The sequence below is a fragment of the Tenrec ecaudatus genome, chromosome 15 (genome assembly GCF_050624435.1).
Source record: "Tenrec ecaudatus isolate mTenEca1 chromosome 15, mTenEca1.hap1, whole genome shotgun sequence".
NCBI classification, from domain to species: Eukaryota; Metazoa; Chordata; class Mammalia; order Afrosoricida; family Tenrecidae; genus Tenrec; species Tenrec ecaudatus.
The window spans coordinates 42,465,105-42,485,288 of NC_134544.1; the positions used below are offsets into that span (position 1 = coordinate 42,465,105).

The 20,184-nt window shown below is 41.9% G+C and overlaps 1 protein-coding gene across 1 annotated transcript in view; it reads right to left on the reverse strand.

Annotated features, from left to right (window-relative positions):
• Positions 1-20,184, reverse strand: part of ASXL3 (ASXL transcriptional regulator 3) — a 205,530-nt gene that overhangs the window by 159,252 nt on the left and 26,094 nt on the right. Inside the window, exon 2 of the mRNA XM_075532834.1 lies at positions 8,473-8,555. Within this exon, the coding sequence (XP_075388949.1) occupies positions 8,473-8,555 (83 nt within the window). The remainder of the gene's footprint in view (positions 1-8,472; positions 8,556-20,184) is intronic.

Consider the following 20,184-nt stretch of genomic DNA (forward strand, 5'->3'; position numbering starts at 1 on the left):
AATCACCCCTGTTAAATGCCTTTTCCTCCACAAAGACTTTCACCTGCTTCCGATACTTCGAAAGGCTCAGAGACAATGTAATTTTATATCCATTTCTAGTTCTATTTCTGCACTGAAATATTTATAGAGTACTCCATGTTTCTGGAGTAAATTATACCTAGATCTTGATAAAGCTAAAATCGCCCAAATTACCTTTTTTGTTCAATTATTTGGAAGAATGGAGAAAGCCTGACAGAATGAAAAGACGTATTAGGGACCTGCCATGTCTTAGCTATGATTGGATATTTTAGTGGACGCTGATGCCTTCAGGGGTATGTGCAGTCACTGCAGCTATTTTTATAAAAGGCTTCAAGTAAAATCCAAATCAGTTTATGTTATGTGATGATACACATTACTCCTGGATGTGAAATTTATTAAACCAAGTATTTCCGTTAGTTCTTATGTTAAGAAACAGAGTACAGTACTGTATTAAGCATAGTGTTATGAACACCTTCAAGATCAGTCAGATATTAGAAATTTCAGAAATGCTCTCTTGGAGTGCCATAAATCCTTAGAGATAAGTCCCAAATTTTGAATCACTGTTAGTAAGACGTCTCTCTGGGACTCAAAGAGCCCTGGTGCTATTGTGGGGTTTACGTATTGGCCTGCTAACCATGAGGTTAGTAGTTCAAGACTACCAACCCCTCTAAGGGCCAAAGACACAGAATGCAGCTGTAAAGATTTAAAGCCTCAGAAACCTAGGGAGCAGGTCTATACTATCCTATAGGGCGGCTAGGAGTTAAAGTAGACTACTCAAAATGTAATGGGTTAGGCTGGGTTTTGTTGGGGAACTGGGAGGGTTTGTATTCTGAATTATTCCATCAAAATCCTGAGGAAGTCGGTCTGAAAAGTGCCTCTTTTCCTCCTCAATCAGCAATGACAGCCTCTTAAAGAACACCATCGGGTTGACCAGAAGCATGCACATGCAAGAGTACTTGTGTGTACACAGACATGGTACACATTTTACACATGCTTTAGGGGGCGCCACTCCTACGTACATAACGTCATAAGATAATGAGAGAAACTTCCGAGGAAGAGAACAGTGGGCAGCAGTGGCTGCAGCAGCCCATGCTTGACCACAAAAGCTGGGCAGCAAGCTGTCCAAAGTGTGAGTCAGCTGGGGTTGCATTGAGGAGTTGGAACCTGACCTTGTAGGTCAATGGTTTCTCGAATGATTGTTCATCTAGCTCAGGGAATGCTTCCAGTCTCATGAAGAATTTAAATAGTGATATGCGCAAACAGATTGTGACTTATTTAGTAAGTTCCAAACCACGGACTTTGAAACAACTATACTTAATACAACCGATTCTGAACAAAAGCATTTTGGATGAATGTTACGTTACATTTGAAGGATACAATATGAATACAGAAAAAAACAGATTAGAAATGCCTATGAAAATGGTATCTAACTGCAAGATACAATGTATACTTTCATCATTTGTTTCGCTCACCTTACTTTATCAGAAGATCATGCATCTAGCTACCACGTACCTAGGAAAGAGCACTGACTTGATTTCATCTAAGTATCAAATGTACAGACAGTAACTTCTGATCTATAACTTACTAGATAGAGGGTGTCCCTTGGAACAGCATAGATTGTCAGTAAGAATATTGAAAATTTAAGTAAGATAATGATTATTTAAGGAAAATGGGCTTAAAGAGGGAGGGGACACAGATGGGCAGAACAGATCCAAATAAGGCAAAATGTACAAGAATCTGGGGAAGAATCGATACGTGATTCAAGAAGGTCAAAAGGAAGGATACAGAGGAGCACTTGGAAAGTAACACTAGCCCTTCCCCCAAAATGGACCATCAGTGGACTTATAGGAGAAGAGAGTGAAGGTAGAATCTGACAGAAATCTCTATTCTAAGCAATGATAAGTACAATCTTTGTTTGCATGTCAACAAAGAGCTAGAGTATGCTTAGAGGCTGCTTAGACGCTATCACACACAAACCTGTACACACAAATATATGCAGATTACCCTGTGCTCCTAATTAGCTACCCCATAGAGTCACCCCTACATGTCTCTCTGAATAGCTGATCTTGCACACCATTCGCCCAATGAAAGGATTGGCTGTAACAAATGGTGGAGTTGGCACGGTGAGTTCACACGCTATTCTAAAATGGCTCAACACAAACAAATTAGGCCAGCCCTTCTGTATGAAAGGAAGGGTACCAACATGGAGTCTGGAGATAAGAATTGATTTTGCAATAGAAATTATCTGTGTTTCTTCCTTATCTCTAGACAAAACAGTTCAGCAGCCAGAAAGAATCATCTCCTATAGCACTAATTAGAAACGTAAATCTCACCAAGAGAAATGTCAAGACATTTTATTGTCTGTCACTATAGATGGTAATAGAATTTTCTGGCATCTAATCCTCCTAGAAAAATGCACCATCTTTAATAAACCACAGTGCAAAGTGGAGATCCTAATTTCAGCATATCATAACAGAGGTCGCAAAAAGAGAAAACATGAGAAAGCCTTAAGACAAGCGGCGAAAACAAATTTATTCTATGAATTATCAGTGGGAATAAAAATTTCTCATTGAAACCAGAATAATCGCAAAATCTAAGGCTGTCACCACATGTTCTACATTGCAAAAACCAAAAAAAATCTCCATATTTTTAGTAACAGTAAACACAGCAGAGATGGTTTATAAAACTTTTGAAATGTCCCCACTGTGACATGTAATTATAGTCTGCTGTGCTGTAAATAATTGATGAACACTAATATAGATTTTGTAAAGTAAGACATCTATAATATTGCAAAAAAAAGTGCCTCATAAATATTGTTGGGCTAGTTTGGTGGCCCCCTGCCCAACAAAAGGCTTTTGTTCCTTTCCTGTTGTTGTTTCCTGATGTGTTTTCTTGGTTTCATTTGGTTTTAAATGTTATGGTCATCTCACTTCCCATTAGAAAATGATTTTTCTATCATTAAAGAATAGAAACACTGTATCAGAGTCCAAATTATATTGTGGCTGGACACTTTTCATGTAGTGGCCAGCACATAGAAAATTACCCCTCATCCCTCTGATGGATGGTTATTCGGCTCTTACTAGCTAAGGAATACAAGTCTCCCCTAGAACCTGACAGCTCCTCCATAGGCCCCGATGATAAAACACCTATTTGTTTGGAAGAGTTGCTTCCCAGATTACAGGTGCGAAGCAAACTAAAGTCTTCCTTGTCAAAGACCCCTCAACCCAGTTTGTCTGCAAAGAAATAGCTTGTGAATCAACAAAGCAAAAGCAGAATTGGAACAACAACAAATTGTCCAAAGCAACCTGGTAACTGGTAGGTAGTGCTCCTCTTCTTCCAGCCACCTCCTCTGAATGAGTGTGCATACGAGGGTCTTCTGAAACAGTGCCCTAGCTCCGGGAGAACGCGCGACTTCTTAGCTAAGGAATCCAGAGAGGAATAGCAAGTGGCCATCCACAAAAGCAGCGCACTGCAACCTTCATATTTGAATCCCCTCTCCATAGCAACATGATTAATGGATTAATTCAGGGCTTCAAATCATCTAGAAGCATTGCAAACAGCTGTCTGGTCGATGAGTGGCAATTCCTGAGCACAAAGTAGCCAAACCCAAAACCAAATTCACTGCCATCTAGTTGACTATGGCTCTTATTAAATCTATAGGACCAAAAAAAATGTTAAGAAAAAAGTAATATAGGAAAGTATAGAACCGCCCCTGGGACTTGCAGAGCTACAGAGTCTACGGGAGCAGAGAACCGCATCTTGCTCCAGTGGGGCGACTATATGGTTCTAACTGCTGGCTTTGTCATTGGCATCCCAACTCTTAAACCACTGCACCGCAGAGCACCTTCATAAAGGAGCTCTCGCACTGCCCCTGAGTCATTGTGACACAAGGCTACCCCTTTGGGTCTCAGACACTGTCAGTGCTGACGGGAGCAGAAAGCCCAGTCTCTCTCCCTTGGAGCTGCTGGTGGTTTCCAACTGCCGACCATGTGAATCGCAGCCCACCCACAGCCCACAACACCACCAGGGCTCCACAAAATAACACAACCCTGTAAATGCCCACGCAGAATCCATTAAGCAAGTGTATGGATGGATATTGTAGAACAAAACCATATTGATTAAAATTTTTTCTTATAGCGAAAGGAAGTAAAACTAACCAAATTTTTTTAAGTTTTTGAACACACACACACACACAAAAAATGATGCCCTGATCATATTACTAATCTGCTCAATGAAATCCACATGTTCCTCTGATAGCTCATTAATATTTATACATCTTTTTCAAAGTACATGGAAAGTCCATATTCCAGTCTGGCTTTTCTAAACAGAATTGAATCATACAATACACAGTCTATCAAAAGAACAAAGAAGATACAAAACAGATGTCCGTCTTTTTATCATGTCCACATTGAAAATAGTTGAAGTACATTACCTGAAATGAGGAAAAGATCACATAAAATGTCAAGATTTCATCTCAGCCAAAGAAAGCACCGGCAGTCCCCGGTTTACGAAGGCGATCTTTTCCTAAGCGTGTCTTTTAGGAGGTTTTATAGGTAAGTCAAAACAGGTGTTTACCATTCGTATTTTGCTTCACTGACCTATGTTAATCACAATAATTGCAAGGAGAGACCCAGAGCACCTTTTCAGTAATTCAAAAGCTGCATGTGCAACAAATGAAGATGATTGTGATGAAGAATTGTTGAGATGAGGGATTGGTTCAATAATTTTAAGCAAGGGGAAATGTCCACAACACTAAGGGCCATATGAGTTGTCCATAATTACCCACAACCTGGGTATGCCTTTAGCAAGATCTCCTGTCTAAATACATTCAAATACTACACCAGCTCGACCAAAAGTACCAGTGTATTTTCAGTTGCAAGTTACATAGTGAAAGCGGAGACTCTTAGAGCATTTGAAAACCAACAGGAGCAGAACCGTACGTAGACTGTCAATCTGCGCGGAGTCCCACAAAATCATTGCACTCCTGGTAGAGAAGAGAAGAGGAGAGAAGGAAGAAGAAGAAAGGATTGTGGTGTGTGGTAGCAAATGCACAATTCTGCAGAATATGATTGAACTATGGAATGACTTAATATATGTTTTAAGCCCAATCAATTAAAAAAGGGAGGGGGAACCACAACTGTTCACTAAGAGGACAAAGAACTGTAATGCTCTAAAAGAAGCTAACTCTGAATGCAAACGAAAGCCACAACTAGATCTCAGTAATTAACATCCTGAGAAGGAAGACCTGCTCAACAAATATGTACTGAGTCCCTGCTGAGTACCAACAGCATGAGCCAGCCTGCAGTTAAAGAGCTAGCAGACCAGCATGTTAGATATACATGGGGGGGGGGGGATTATACTACAGTGAGGTCAAGGATAGGAGAAGCCTGACCTGGCACACAAGTAATCTAGTACCCCCTTGAACTTGAAACAAATGACCTTCATTAAGATGACCTCCAATAGCCCAATCTTGTCTTTTTCAGGAATGCTAGGTACAACCTCGGTCTGCCTGGGGGAGCCTGGAACTACATGCCTCTCATCAAAAGACCGCAGGAGGGCTATTAGTACCACTCAACAATCAAGCACCTGTATGGAATCAGCCATCTTGCAAACCTGCACTTCATCCACAAGTCTTTATTAACACCTACCTAGAAAGTCAGCAGCTGGGCTTGACCTTCTACCAAGACTCTAAACTGAGCATGACTGAAGAACAATGCAAACAGCTGCAGTTCATTTATCCAGCTACCTTAAATATTTGGAAAACACTTGAGCGCGTAGAGGGTGCCGCAACAGTACACTAACATAGACTCAAACTAAACGTCAGCGTCTAAGGCCCAACGCCACTGGCAGAGCATAAGGGAAAGTCTCAAAACCCTGCCCACTCAGAAGCTATATACTTTTATTTTAGAGATGATTCCAAGACGTGAGCACTCGCGAAGGGGCTGTGAAGAGCAGACGCAAAGCCGAGCATCGAGAACAGGGCACGGCCTGCCAGGAGCAAGGAGATTTGTGGAAACACAAGGAAAAGCAAGGAGAACAGAGCATGCAGTCGCCTGCCGATGCAGCGCTGATTTGACAGACTATAGCTTAAACAGACTGTGTTCCCTTGCTCGGCCTGGCTCCTTTACTTTCCACCCATGATTTCCATGCAGGTGTGTTCAATAGCAGTCTCCTGTAATAACAGGCATGTTCCTCCTTTGTGCCCAGTGGGGTGCATTTATGGGCGTCTCCATCATGGTCCAGTTGATTCCCAGACATGGAGACCCCAGGTGCCCCCGAGGACCACTGAGCCCCACAGGGTTTTCTTGGCTGTAGTTTTTAGGGACACAGATCTGCAGATCTTTCTGCCACACGACACTATGCGTGGGCTCGAACCATCAGGCTTGTGGTTAATGGTTTGGCACAACCACTTGCACCCCCTAGGGTCCTACTTAGATGACCAGAGGCTCTCTTTCCTATTTCAATGCTGTTTGTCACTACTCTTTAAAGAAGGGCTGTTTCCTCTTGCTGCTCTTTATGAACCACGGGTGCCTAAAGAGCTTTAATTCCCCGTTCTAGCAAGACCAGCACGCTGAGGAAAATGGGAAATAACGCTGGTACAGTCATATGTGGGATTAAAATGCTGCTCAGAGCCGCAGCGCAGGGATTTTATCTCGCACAATCTGTAACTACCGCGAGCAGCACAGTCACTCAGGGCAGAAAAATAGCTCAATGAGCTAACTTCCAAAGTCTGCTTACAGGAGATGCTTTTTAGGTCCGTGATGGCAGATTTCTCTGGCACAAAGCCCATACTTGACAGGAATTGAGATCCTTAGATTTCTCAGTTCCTCTTTTCATTTGGGCCATACACAAACATTCCCAATGCTTTCTAAGTGGCATAAATATTTTCAGGACTTTTGACAGGCGACAAGGAGAAAAAAATACTTGCCAGGCCATCCCCACCTTGCTCCCTAGACCCCTCACCTTGAGAGCAGGCTCAAAAGCAAAAGATCTCCTTTAGCAAAGCTGTCCAGGCCATGTCAGCTGCTTTCCTCCCTACGGCGGCCTCCACTTGCTAGGGGAACAGTTACTGCAAACACATGTTTGCAGAGACATGACCGGAGTCTGTTCTCCAAGCAGGGAAAAAAGTCTCTAAAGTAAGGTCAAAGACGCGAGTACAGGCGTCCCATGCCCCACTATACTGTGACATCCATGGATCTAACTTCAAAGTAGACATCTTAAACTAGAGGGGATGCTCCCCACACTTTATCACCGGAGGAGTCTCACGTGACAGACCCCCCACTCTTGGGAAAAGACAGCCTCGGGAGGATATTCATTTCTGTTGTACTGTCTTAGTATCGGTCAAAGCCATTCACAAGTGAAGTTCTGGGGCTTCTGTCTTGCGCCAAGTTGCACCTGCTGTCTGCCCAATGGTTTGCAGGGAGAGAATCTCTTGCTGGTACTGGACACTTGTGGCAACACTGCGGGTACTTTAACCGATAATGTCCTCTGTGCTTGATACACTGGGCACGATCAACTATATGGCCTAATGCTGGCGGTAGTGCAAACTGGGAAATAAATGCACACAGGAAAATAAAGGGCTGTCGTGAACGAACAAAAATATTCACACGATGGAATCTTATTTGGGCCACAAAAAGGAATAAAGTGCCGGTGCATGAAGCAACAAGGAGGAACCCTCCCCCCAACCAAAAAAAAAAGATGCAAAGTGAAAAAAGCCAGCTATCAAAGGCCACCTACGATATAATTCTGTTTCTAAGAAATGTCCACAATAGGCAAATGCACATAGGCCAAAAATCTACTAATGAGTGGTTACCAGGGGCTGACGGGGAGAGGGTTTCATTCTGAATGTTATTACCATGTTCTAGATTGAGATTCCTTTGCGAAGAAACTAAAAAGCAGCAAATGGTGCGCTGAACGAATGGCTTGCACAGTGGGCGAATCCTACCTCAACAAGACCCGTGCTCAAGCCAAAAAGAGCGAACAGCTGAGAAGGAAGTTTCAAGTAGTGGCATTCTAAATGTACGAGGCCTGATGTCCGGGTGCGTTTGTTGGCGCTTTGAATGCATTTTATCAGATAAGTTCAATTTATATCTCTCTGTTAGGCCCATAACAATGCTTCTCTTTCAGTACGCATTTTTCTGACACATCATCACCTCTTAAATGAGAAAGAGAAACAGGTGCAATGTCAAGGAGGAGCTACGCCGTACAGGCTTACCCTTTGTGAATAACAAGGGCATTCCCTATCAATCCATCTAATAGAACAGATTAAGCTAACAGGTACTTCTCTAAGGAAATCCTGGGTCATCCAGATCTTTGGCCATCACAAAAGCACTTTCAGGGATACACTGACTTTTCAATCAACTCTCATGTCAAAGTGGAAGCGTAGCCATGACTCTGCAACTAGTGGCATGTAGAATCAATGAAAGCATCAAGCCATTAAATGCCAATACTGACCTTGTTTCTTTTAATCCTTCTTTCTGAATGACTTCCAATATCTGCTTTGCTGTCATTGGTGAGTTGGGATGTTTTTCTAGTGCCTAAAAAGTAAACATAAACATAAGATTCCTACATTATTGCCTGAAACTGTACAAGATAAAGGTGTCTACATCATGCAATATATGTTTCAATTTCTTTTAAGGGGAAGGAGCTCTCCTGTCTAAATGAGGTCCCATCACAGAGTCCAGGTGTCCAAAATAAAAATGCAAACTTCTTTCTCAATATTTTGACAATATCTGCAACATTGAGGGGACATTCTTCAGAAATTGAAAAAATAAAAGGAAATGTGAAATCAAGTTAGTGAATGAGTACAATTTTCTTTACTTTAATAAAAATGCTCATACTTTTGGTAAAGATGTTTCCACATTGTTAAATTGCTTCCTATGTTTCCAGAGCACTGGAAACATTGAGTTTAAAAACTACCAACAGCAGGAAACAATGTGCTGGTCAGAAATAGCCTTACCAGATTCATCTTATGATTAAATTCATCTATATTAAAAAAACAAAAACATACGAGTAGGGGGGAAAAGCCATGGCTACAATGTTAAAGCAGCACACAGCCATGGTTTTCAGTATAGGGCGTTTTCCAGTTCAGCTCAGTTTCCTTTCCTTTGCCTTTCCAATTCAAATTTAAGGAAACCCCCTCCTCTTCCCATTCAGCCCATCTCCATTTTATGAACGAAGCCCCATTTTCCTTCTATCCTCTTCTGCCCTACCTATTTTGGGGGGACATAGGGGATTGGTTGCTCATTCTCTAGCATTCACAAGCCTAGGAAATCAAGTTCCTTTAATCCTCTCGGGACTGAGTTACATGTAGTGACAGCAGTATGTGACAGTCCCACACTGCTCACCAACAGGGATTATGGGACCCAATCTGGGAACAAGACCCAAGCCTGCACACATCCTGACCATGACCTCCTCTCCACAGGTGAATGACACCTACTTAAAGATGGCGCACAGGAGCAGCATACACAAGTCACGGCCCTGTGTAACTTAAAGATTCAAATGTGAGTAGATATGGGGAAAAAAAGGCCATCGTTATTCAGAATTAAGAGGGCCAACCTAAAAATTAAAAAGGTTTCCAAATCTGTTCCCAACAGCCTTATGAGCTCCCCTACCACCAACGGCCAACTTCAACTACTTCACTTGCAAAGGCTCTGCCCATCGATGTGCTGGACTGAACGACATGCCTGATGCTGTGCCTGTTTACTGTGAGGCTGGCTTCTTGTTGCCCACGGCCGACATTGGCCTTGGGTGTGGCACCCTTCTATCAGTCGGAAAACACCCTTCTGTCAGTCGGAAAGAAGGAAAATGGCTCCCACAGAGGAGGACACTTGGAGAGCTAAACCAAAAACTAGGTCAAGGGGCAAAAACAGCCATGGGCAGAGCTGTATAGGGAAGAGGAAAAAACAGTAAAAAATCTTGTGGGGGGAGGGAGAGGCAATAAGGAAACTGCATAATGGATTTGGGGGGGGTAGGGTTGTATCACAGAGAAAAGATGAAAATCCACACACACACAAAAAAAGCTGACAGAATTTTAAAATAAAGAACTATAAGTAGAATGATGCATAATTATGGATTACTGAGAGGAGATGCTTTGGTCACATAGACAACATCCCAAATGAGGCATCACCCCCAATTGAGATGCAGTACTGGGAGCACGAATGATCTCTGATCCAAAGTATGTGCAGAAGGCCAACAGACATATTACAAGTAAGCGAGGAAAGCGGGGACTGGAGGGGAAGCACTGGAGAGAAAGAAGGAAAAACCGACGACAAGGGAGAGAAAGGAGGAATATTGAGCTGAACTGGGACTATCCAAAAGGGCAAACTGGTTAAATCTAGAAAGGGCCGAAGAGGAAACTCCACCGCATGGGACAACGTTTTAACAGAAATTTGGGTGCACTTGAAAGCGGGGTTACTCACTGTGGAGGACTCCCTGTTTCTCTTCCTGAGTACAGGCCCCTCAGCACACCTGGGCAGCTCCTCCCAGCAATTGAGAGAATTTGGATAGCCCTGTCCCCATCTCTATGACATCACATCCTACTCTACAAAGGAAGTAAAAGTGCCAAGAATTACATCATGAAGTGGATGAGAGACGAGAAGGAAATGAGGAAGCCACATAAAACACCAGAATCCAGCCACCCTCAGTTCCTGCAAGACAGAGAAAGGAGACAGAGGGGGAGGGCTGCCTGCGTGTGAACCAGTTGTTCTCAAGTAGCTGTGGGACCAGTCTCCCAAACCAGAACCAAGCCTAGTCCTACTGGCCAGGTGAAGGCGACTCACAGCAACGCAACAGGACAGAGTGGAACTGCCCCATCGCGTTTCCAAGGCTGTCATCTTGATGGCAGCGGACTGCCGAGCTTGCTCCTGAAGAGCGGCAGCTGGTGGTGGGTTGACACCGCCCACCTTTCCATTCACAGCTGAGCACTTTAACCACCGCACCACCAAGGCTCCAATAGAACAAACACAGGGTTAATTGCATTCACACACAAAACACTGATAGCAGCAAAATGATGTGACACATGGCAGAAACATCACTCAGACTCTCAAGGCAGTCATACTCTTTAAAAAAAACCCTCCAATATAAAGGAGGCATTTTTAGAAATGCTATCAGGCATAATTATTAGATTGTTCCAAAAATCTCTTGACCAGGAGGTACCGCTGTTTCAGACATCCCACAGTTTCGATTTCTGAACCACCCCCTTGACATGATCAAACGCAGACAAGTGGCATTAGAATATATCTTTATAGGCTTTTAATTTAATGACCTTCTCCACTTGGTCACATCGTACCTACCCCCTGAGAAACTGGGGGCCAGGGTATAATAGGGTAAGAAAGGGAGCAAGATCATCCACAATCTTTAATACTATCATGACAAACTTTTACAGAAATAGAGCCAATAGATATTTCAGAAAATCAATAAGGCTCAACCTCGCGGGAGCAGAAATAATGCCATCATTGTGATAAAGTTTAATTTTAAAGTTTACCTTTGGTAATTACAGTTCCTTAAAATAACTATGTCTTCTGGTAAAAAAACATTTTGGAAAAATGCAAATTTATACCTACATAGAAGAAAATCAAATACAAAATACACCCAACTAGCCTAGTCACGAGGTTAACTACTGTTAATACCTCTGCCTCCCTGCTACGTTTTCCCATTCACACATATTAGTTTTAACCTAATGTGGATAACATTATATAAAGAGTATGCAGTATATAGGAGAGGGCTTCCAAAAGTTAGTGGAAGAACTCCAATATCTTTTCATTCAATTTTCCACCACAGAATATTTTGTATTTTGTTTTTTTTTTAAAGATCATTTTATTGGGGGCTTTTATAGCTCTTATAACAATCCATCCATCAATTGTATCAAGTACATTTGTACATACATTGCCATCATTACTTTCTAAACATTTACTTTCTATGTGAGCTTTTAGTATCAGCTCCTCTTTTTACCAAAGCATTTTTTAGTGTCTTGTAACTGTATAATGTGAAGTCTTCAAAAAGGAAATCATAACTCTTGGGCAAATGGTCAATGTACTCGCTACTAACCAAAGAGTGGGTGGTTTGAATCTTTCCAAGAGCACTTTGGAAGAAAGCTCTGGCTCCTGACTTCCTAGAAGTGATCAGCCGCTGAAAACCTCAGGAAGGTCTACCATTGAGGCATGCATGGGCTCCAGGGAGGTTCGTTTTGTTTTTTGGCTGTTTTGTTTTTAACCCACCACTGGTAGACATTTCTGTTATTTAACTAAAATTGTGATTAAACATTTGCAAAATATAGAGTCACTGTAGCAGTCTTAGAGTATTATTATTATGAATCACAAGACATGAACTTTGTCATGTCTCTTGATATACTGCCAATACTTTCCAAGAAGATTTTAACAACTTATACTCTTGCCAGGAGAGATAAAACCTGCCTCTCTCACCACATACTTGGCAGTATTGAACATTATCATTTTTGTAATACTTGCCAACTTAATAGGTGAAATCAGTGGCATTTCATTGTTAGTTTAATGATACTTGGGCAACTACTAATGAGACTATTTTTTCCCTACAAGATGATTACACGGGATATGACATTTGAGATCAATGTTTTCCTTAATCATATGTAAATAGCTCTCTTACATTAAGAATAACACTCAGTGTTCCTCATACTCAAAATGGATTACTCCTTGTTTATTATTTTTTAGGGTTATTTTTTAATGGAGATATGGAAAGTTTTCTGTTTTTACATGCACGTTGACATCCACTGTGTTCAAGGTAATGCTGCCTTTACTTTTAGAATTTCCTTTTAACCACAAAAAGGTGGTGGGGCGGAGGGAGGGAGAGTTTGCATTCAGCTGGTAACCTGAAGTTGGTTAGTAGCTCAAACCCACCCAGGAGTTCTTCTTCCTAACACATAGTGTGTCTAAGGTCACAAATCACCCACGAAGACAACATCAACAGGGAGTGTATAGGAACAGAGATCAATATTTTCCCAACTACTTCCATGGTCTTATTTGTTAACTCATTTGGAATTTATTGTTTGTAACAAAGTAAGCTCTACTGTTAGCCCCCACCTTCAATTGTGAAGCCAAATCTCTCCACACCCTAACTGGTCACAGAGGCCATGTTCTGACAGGACAGGCAACCTCCACCACGCATGTGCGAACGTGCCTGGTGGGTGTCTGTGAAGAGCCAGCCCAGTCAGGTCTGACTGACCAACCGGTCCACAATGAAAGGAAACTCTGTGCGGTGCGGCGCCCCGGGCACAATTGCGGTTGTGCTGGATCCTGCTGCTGCAGCCACTGTGTTAGTCCATCTGGTCAAGAGCCTTCCTCCTTTTCACTGCACCTCTGTTTACTAAACACGATGTCCTTCTCCAGGGACTGGTCTATCCTGAAAACACGTCCAAAGTACCTGCAACAAAATCCTGCCATTTTGGTTTCTAAAGAGCATTCATACTTCTTCCATGTCAAACTGATTTGTTCTTTTGGCAGTCCATGGGACTTTCAATACTCCTTGCCAGCAGCGCTGTTCAAATGCATCAATAATTCTTTGGTCTTCCTTATTCAGTGTCTACCTTTCATGTGCATATGAGGTGATTGAGATACCCTGGTTTGGGCTAGGCGCACCTTAGTCCTCAAAGTAACTTCCTTGCTTTTCAATGGTTTTATAGAAGTCCTGGGCAGTAGATTGACCCAATGGCGGACATCCTTGGATCTCTTGACTGCTGCTTCCACTTGCTTGCATTGATTGTGGATCCAAGCCAGATGAAGTCTTTGACCACCTCAATGTTTTCTCCATCAATCACGATGTCACCTACTGGTCCAGTTGTGAGGACTTTGGTTTTCTTTACATCGAGTTGCAGTCCATGCTGAAGGCTGCAATCCTTGATCTTCAGCAGCAAGTGCTTCAAGTCCTAACTTTCAGCAAGCAAGGTTGTGTCATGTGCATATCACAAGTTGTTAATAAGATTCCCTTTAATCCTGATGCTACATTCTCCCTCATATAATCCAGGTTCTCTGATGACGTGCTCAGCATGTGCGTTGAGGAAGTGTAAGCATGGTACACACCTCCTCCATTGTAAACCTTGCAGTATTTATTCCCTTGTTCTATTCTCACACCTTGATGCACACCTCTCAATTTTAAGCCACATCCCTGTATGTCCCTGTTCTGTTCCCACAAATGCCTCTTGATCCATGTGCAATTTCCACATGAGCACAAGGAAGTGTTCTGGAGTGTCCATCCTTCTCATGGCTATCCACAGTTTGTGATCCACATAGTCAGATAGCTGCCTTGACACAATTGATTCTAGGCTTTTCACCAAAATCCACCTTATATCAACAATGAGCGCCCTTATTCGATGTTCTCTTCTGAATCCAGCCTGAACCTCTAGCCTTTGCCTGTAAAAGCACCGTGGCAACAGTTTTTGGATGATACTTTGCGAAACTTTACTTGCACGTTAATATTCGAGTTATAAATATATTTATGGGAAATCCAATATATAATTTCAGAGATTCAATATGTAAAATATGCACAACCATAGCTGGTCTTGTGGAGGTGGAGAAGAGAGCTCCGTGTCTACCATAGTCACTGGCACTGAGTGGATTCGTACAGAGTCATAGTGACCCTATAAGAGACTGAGTTTCTGCCTCTGTGGGTTTTCAAGGCTGCAAATCATTACAGGAGCAGAAAGTCTCATCTTCCTCCCACAGAGAAGCTGGTGGGTCCAAATAACACATAAGCAAGTACACCTCAGGGCTCCTTAGCTAACAGTGACTATAAATACCTGTGGGAACCTGCAGGGTCTCTGGGGGGAGAAAATGAAAACTGCTATCCTGAGACTCTTCCGGGGACCTACTAAGTTCCGCCAAACCTTCAGCCAATTGCCTTGGCAGCACCCTGGTTTTATTTGCTGAACTAATGCAATATATGAGGGAAGGCTAAAAAAGACTCGGGAGGGAGGGGATGAATGATGAGATGATAGAGCTTTTCCATGAACTTTTTAAAACCCTTCTTAATTCAATATTGGGACGACATTCCTTCCATTATTCCTTTCTAAGTTTCTAATTATTCATGGCATTATTTTTCCAGATGAGATTTAGATTGATATTGAATGAAAAACCTAATTACATTTTGAAAGAATGCATACTCATTGTTCCATTTGTTTAAGTTTTCTTTTATGGACTGTAATAAGCTTTTTATTAAGTGCTTTATATTTTTAGTTGCAACTCTGAATACACTTCTTCATGTAGCACTTATTGCTACTACATATGAAAGCCACTGACTTGGAATAACTATTAACTATATGAAAGCTAATTGAATTTTTTTAGGTTGAGGTACATAATTATATTTTTACAAATCATAGTCAAAATTGTGTCTCCTTCGCATGAACTCCAAATTTTATTTCTCTTTCCTACCTTATTTTCTTTGGCTACAACTTGATCCTTTTAATCCCATGTTTTCAATGTACTTTGCTAAAATATTGAGCTGCTTTTGAATTTATCTTCAAAATTAGAACCTTAAAAATGTAGTGTTTCCAAAAAAATAGGCACAGCTGGGGCTTTTAAAGCTAGCACTGCCAGAGGAAGACCGGAATTAGAAACCACTGGCCAGATATCGCTGTCTCTTTCACACAAATCGGAGTCTGTCAGAGGTGAGCAGTCTTCACATAATGCCTTGTCTTTCTTTTTAAAGGAAATGGTTCTCCTGAGTTGAAGCTGGATGTATGATTTCATTTGCCTGCGCTCTCTTAGAGCTGGGTCTTTCATCTCTCAGGAGTCTGCTTCACCCCTAAGTCTTCACAGTTTTCTCTGGTGTGCTGCAGCTCCTAGGGATGTGCTCTCCCAAAAGGGGGTTCTCTCTGGCTCTAAAAAAAAAAAAACATGCATGCAATCTGCTACTTTCCCAGCAAGGGATATTGTCTGAAAATAGATCCTCATCCATTTTTCAGATGATGTGAACAGATGCATAAAGTTGGCGAGTACATCCCCGGTTTTACCTTCTTCTTTATAGTTACTTATGTGACTATATCAGATTTTATCTCAAAGATAAACAGCCTTAAGACTAGACAGTCTTGTCACAGAAACAACCTGATCCAACCTTTTATCCCAGAAGAAGGAATGGAAGGAGGGAGCGAGAGAGGGAATGATAAAGAAAAAGAAATCTGAATTAAAATGCAGCAGGATAGATAAACGGAAGGAGATAACTAACTAGATCACCAAATATTTGATAGGTACTGGCCACACTTCTTGGACGAAAGATGTGGCAGTCTGTTTCCAGCAATTTCACAGCCTTGTGAATCCTAGTGGGCAGCTTTACCCTATCCGACGGGGTTACGATGAGTTGGGGTTGACAAGATGACAGTGAAAGACTCTGCCCTACTGGGCCATTATGAATAAAAATTGATTTCAGGGCAGGTGTTAGTCACGTGAAGGAGACTTGGTGGCACTTAGCTGCTAAACAAAGAGTTGGTGCGTCAAACTCACCCAGCAGTTCTGTGGGGCAAAGGCCTAGCAATCTGTTTCTGTAAAGATGACAGTCCAGAAAACTTTATGAGGCAGGTCAACTCTGTCACTTGGAGATCAACAAGTCAAAAACCAACTCCGTGGTACCTGATAAATAGAATCATGTTAAGAAAACCTGTGCTGTTTTGGATCTTGTCTTTTTTTTTTGTTTCCTTCACCCCCTTTTCTGTTGTCTGTCCCCCAGGGAGGAGGTCACATGTATGTAGATCCTTGTTGGATCTTGTCTTTAAGCACTTTTTCTGTCAGGAGTATGATACCTCAACCCTTTAAAGCTAACTCAAACTTTTCTTGGCTCCTCTCCAACAGAAAAGTAATTCTATGCATACCTGCAGTACATACACAAGGCCAAGGTTCATTGAAAAGTTGAAATGTAGGTCCGCCAGACCCCATGGAGAACTTTCAGAGTGGTCTTAATAATTTGCTTGCAAAATTACAGGTCTGCATAATCTGGGATTAATTTCAGTGATACAGGTCTATATTTATGTAATCCTAAATGACTAGCAAGGCTACGGATGTTTTCCTAACATTGATCCATCTTATCTCTCTTTCTCTTTTTAAACACACTTTTTAAAGCTTATTTAACAAATGCTAAAGTGAATGGATAAAAATGGCCTAACAAATAAATCCAAACATCACTACAAATAAATATATCTCAAATAAATGTGACAACAACACAATAGGAAGAAAACCAGTGTCTATTCCTATGTATGCTTTGTCCACTTGAATGCAGGGAGGACCAAGCACAAAGTACAACTTCAGTGTACTGACTGATGGATATCTCCCTTCTTTTAGCTCTGCGGTCTCCTTTTCAGTCAGCTGTGCCCGATTTGCTTTGTCTTTTCTTTTTTTAATTGGGGGCTCTTACATCTCTTACCACAATCCATCCATCTATAGTGTCAGCACATTTGTACAGATATTGCCATCCTCATTTTCAAAGCATTTTCTTTCTTCATCAGTCTTCATGAGTCTTCGCTTAATCCTTATAAGTAGTTGAGAAATTGTTTAGATGTTCAAAGTCTCATGCCCTAGGTAAATGATTTGAGGGTTATAATATATGTGTGTGTGATACCCAATACACACACAATTTTATCCTACTCCACAATTAAGGTATCCTAAGACTGGCTTTCTACTCCCACAAAGAGTTACCGGTATAATCTTAGAAACCATATGGACAGCTCTACCCTGTCGTCCTACTGGGTTGCAACAGGTCAGTATTGCCTTGATGGCATTACGTTTTTGAGTTTCATACAGCGAAAGAACCTGGTGGCACAGTAGTTAAGTGCTCAGCTGCTACACGAAAGCTTGGCAATTCAAACCCACCATCCACTTTGTGTGAGCAAGATGCAGCAGTCTGCTTCCCGTAAGCATTATAGCCTTGGAAACGCTGTAGTTATTCTGTGAGATCTTTACGGGATAAAATGGACTCAGTGGTCATGGTCGGTTTGTGTGTTGATTTTGGTTTGGTTTGGCTTTCATTCAGCACGTAATGATTCAGTGACACGCACAGCTGTGGTGTGCCGGCAGGCCCATTTGATCCACTGGGACAGAGCAGACCTGTCGCTTTGGGTTTTCTGCATTGTAATCTTTAAAGGAGTACATAACCAGACCTTTTCGCCTACAGAGCCACTGGGTGGGTCTGAATCACCAACCTTTCATTGCACACTTGACCAGTGCCGCCAAGAAGCTTGGGGATCCCTAGAGGAGGTAGTTTTGCCCTTCTCTGAGATGCGCAGAGGTGAAGCAATTGAAACAAGGTCAGAAAGCTAGTAAGTGGACTAGCAGGACATGTATACAGGATTACATGAAGGGTAAAACTGTTCCAAGATCATTAGAATCATTATTATTGTTAGGTGCCGCCAAGGCAGGCTCCAAACCATAGCAGCCCTTTAGATCACAACAGTAAAACACACTGCCCAGTCCTGCGTCTTCCTCACAAGCCTTCCTCTGTTTGAGCCCCACTGTGGGAGCCACTGGGTCGATCCATCTTGTGGTGGGCATGCACTGAAGACCTCTAAAACTCAGTCTGTGCACTCTCTCTTTTGCATATATCATCACACACACTCTGGGGTTAAATGCCCCATTTCAATGATTCTTGAGAAATCTCACAGTGTCAGTGTCCTTCTGGTAAAACATGAATTTGGATCACTGATGGCATTCAGATGCGGAAGAGACCATGTAGAAAGTGTCAGCCCAGGCACCACAGTTCCATAAGGTTGTTTTCCACGCTTAGCATATGTGGTTACTAGTTAAGGGTTTAAAGATGATACTTAAAGTTTCCATTCCACTTGAATGCATTTTATGGGGAAATTATATGCTGTTGTAGTTCCATGAAAGTGTGACTGAATACTCAAAAAAACGATCACTGTACAATCCCTGAGACCCCAAACTCCTTCACCAAGTAGAAAGCTGCCTCTATGACAATCCGAGCCCCGAGCTCTCACAGCTCAGCTACAGAGCGGCAGGACTAGCCCATTTGCCACTGAGGTTTGTTCTGTCTATTAAGTTAAACTGCTTCTCACCCATGAGCACATGGTTTTACAGAAAACAATTATCCACCATATAAACCCCACTCGACCCTCTCACACTTAAGGACAGGTCAATATTTTCCCGGAACTCTCTCTCAGATAATACGCTGAACTGTCCTTGTCTCTTGTACCATCTGTCACAATTCTCATTAATTAGCTTTGCCTGTTTAATGATATTCCTCGTGCTATATTACAAGTATCCTGAGATTGATGACCTTGGCCTTTTTGCTCAGATTCGTCTGCCCAGCTTATTGCACCACAAATGCAGGTTGGAACGCCATCAGGCCAACTTCATTTGGGAGAGATGCTTTGACTTGCTCTATGCTATCGAGCACAGAGTCTAGGAGTTGGTGCTCTTTCAGAACATTACAGTGAAGGTTACAGCACTGGAGTCAGATAAAGCAGGAGTCGGCTCTCCCCACCTCTTTCTTTCTTTCTTTTTTTTTTTTTTGCTTTTCTGAGTTTAGATATTTTACATCTCTGGCTTTTAATTTTGTTCCTTCTGATTCACACAAGGGCTGTGAAGAGTAAAGGAGACAATGGAGGTAAAGTATTTATTCTAATGTTCAAATGGCGGCCTACAGTAATGTGAGTTCATGAACACTAGCTAACACCATGGGCTAGGTTTTCTTTTTCTTTTTTTAAGATCCCTTTGAGCACAGCCTAAGAACACAGGAATCTTGTGACTACATGGAAAAGAGCTACAGAGAAATGATGGAGATTAAACAGTCTCTCTCAGATTCCCCTGAGTGAATACACCTGGCAAATCCAGGGAACCTGGTAATCAAGTGCTTCATACTCTGACCACTGCCAAAAGTATCCACTGAGGTCTCCCAGGTAAACTTGCACCACACGGTGCCTCATTTCATCATCTAACAATTGTATTCTCTGTTTCAACAAAGGAGATCAAACAATACAGTTTACTTGTAAACCGTGCTCTGATAGTGCGAGACAAGGACAAATGATCCTGATACACTTGTGTTATAAATCAAGTACAAAAAAAGAATGTTTAGCAGTAACAAGTTATTTCCAACACTATAGATTTAAATGAAAACTTTCAAGCAACAATGACATATAAAATCATAGAGTATCCATCAAAAGAAATCTCTGTCTTACAGTAAAAGGATTTCAGTTGC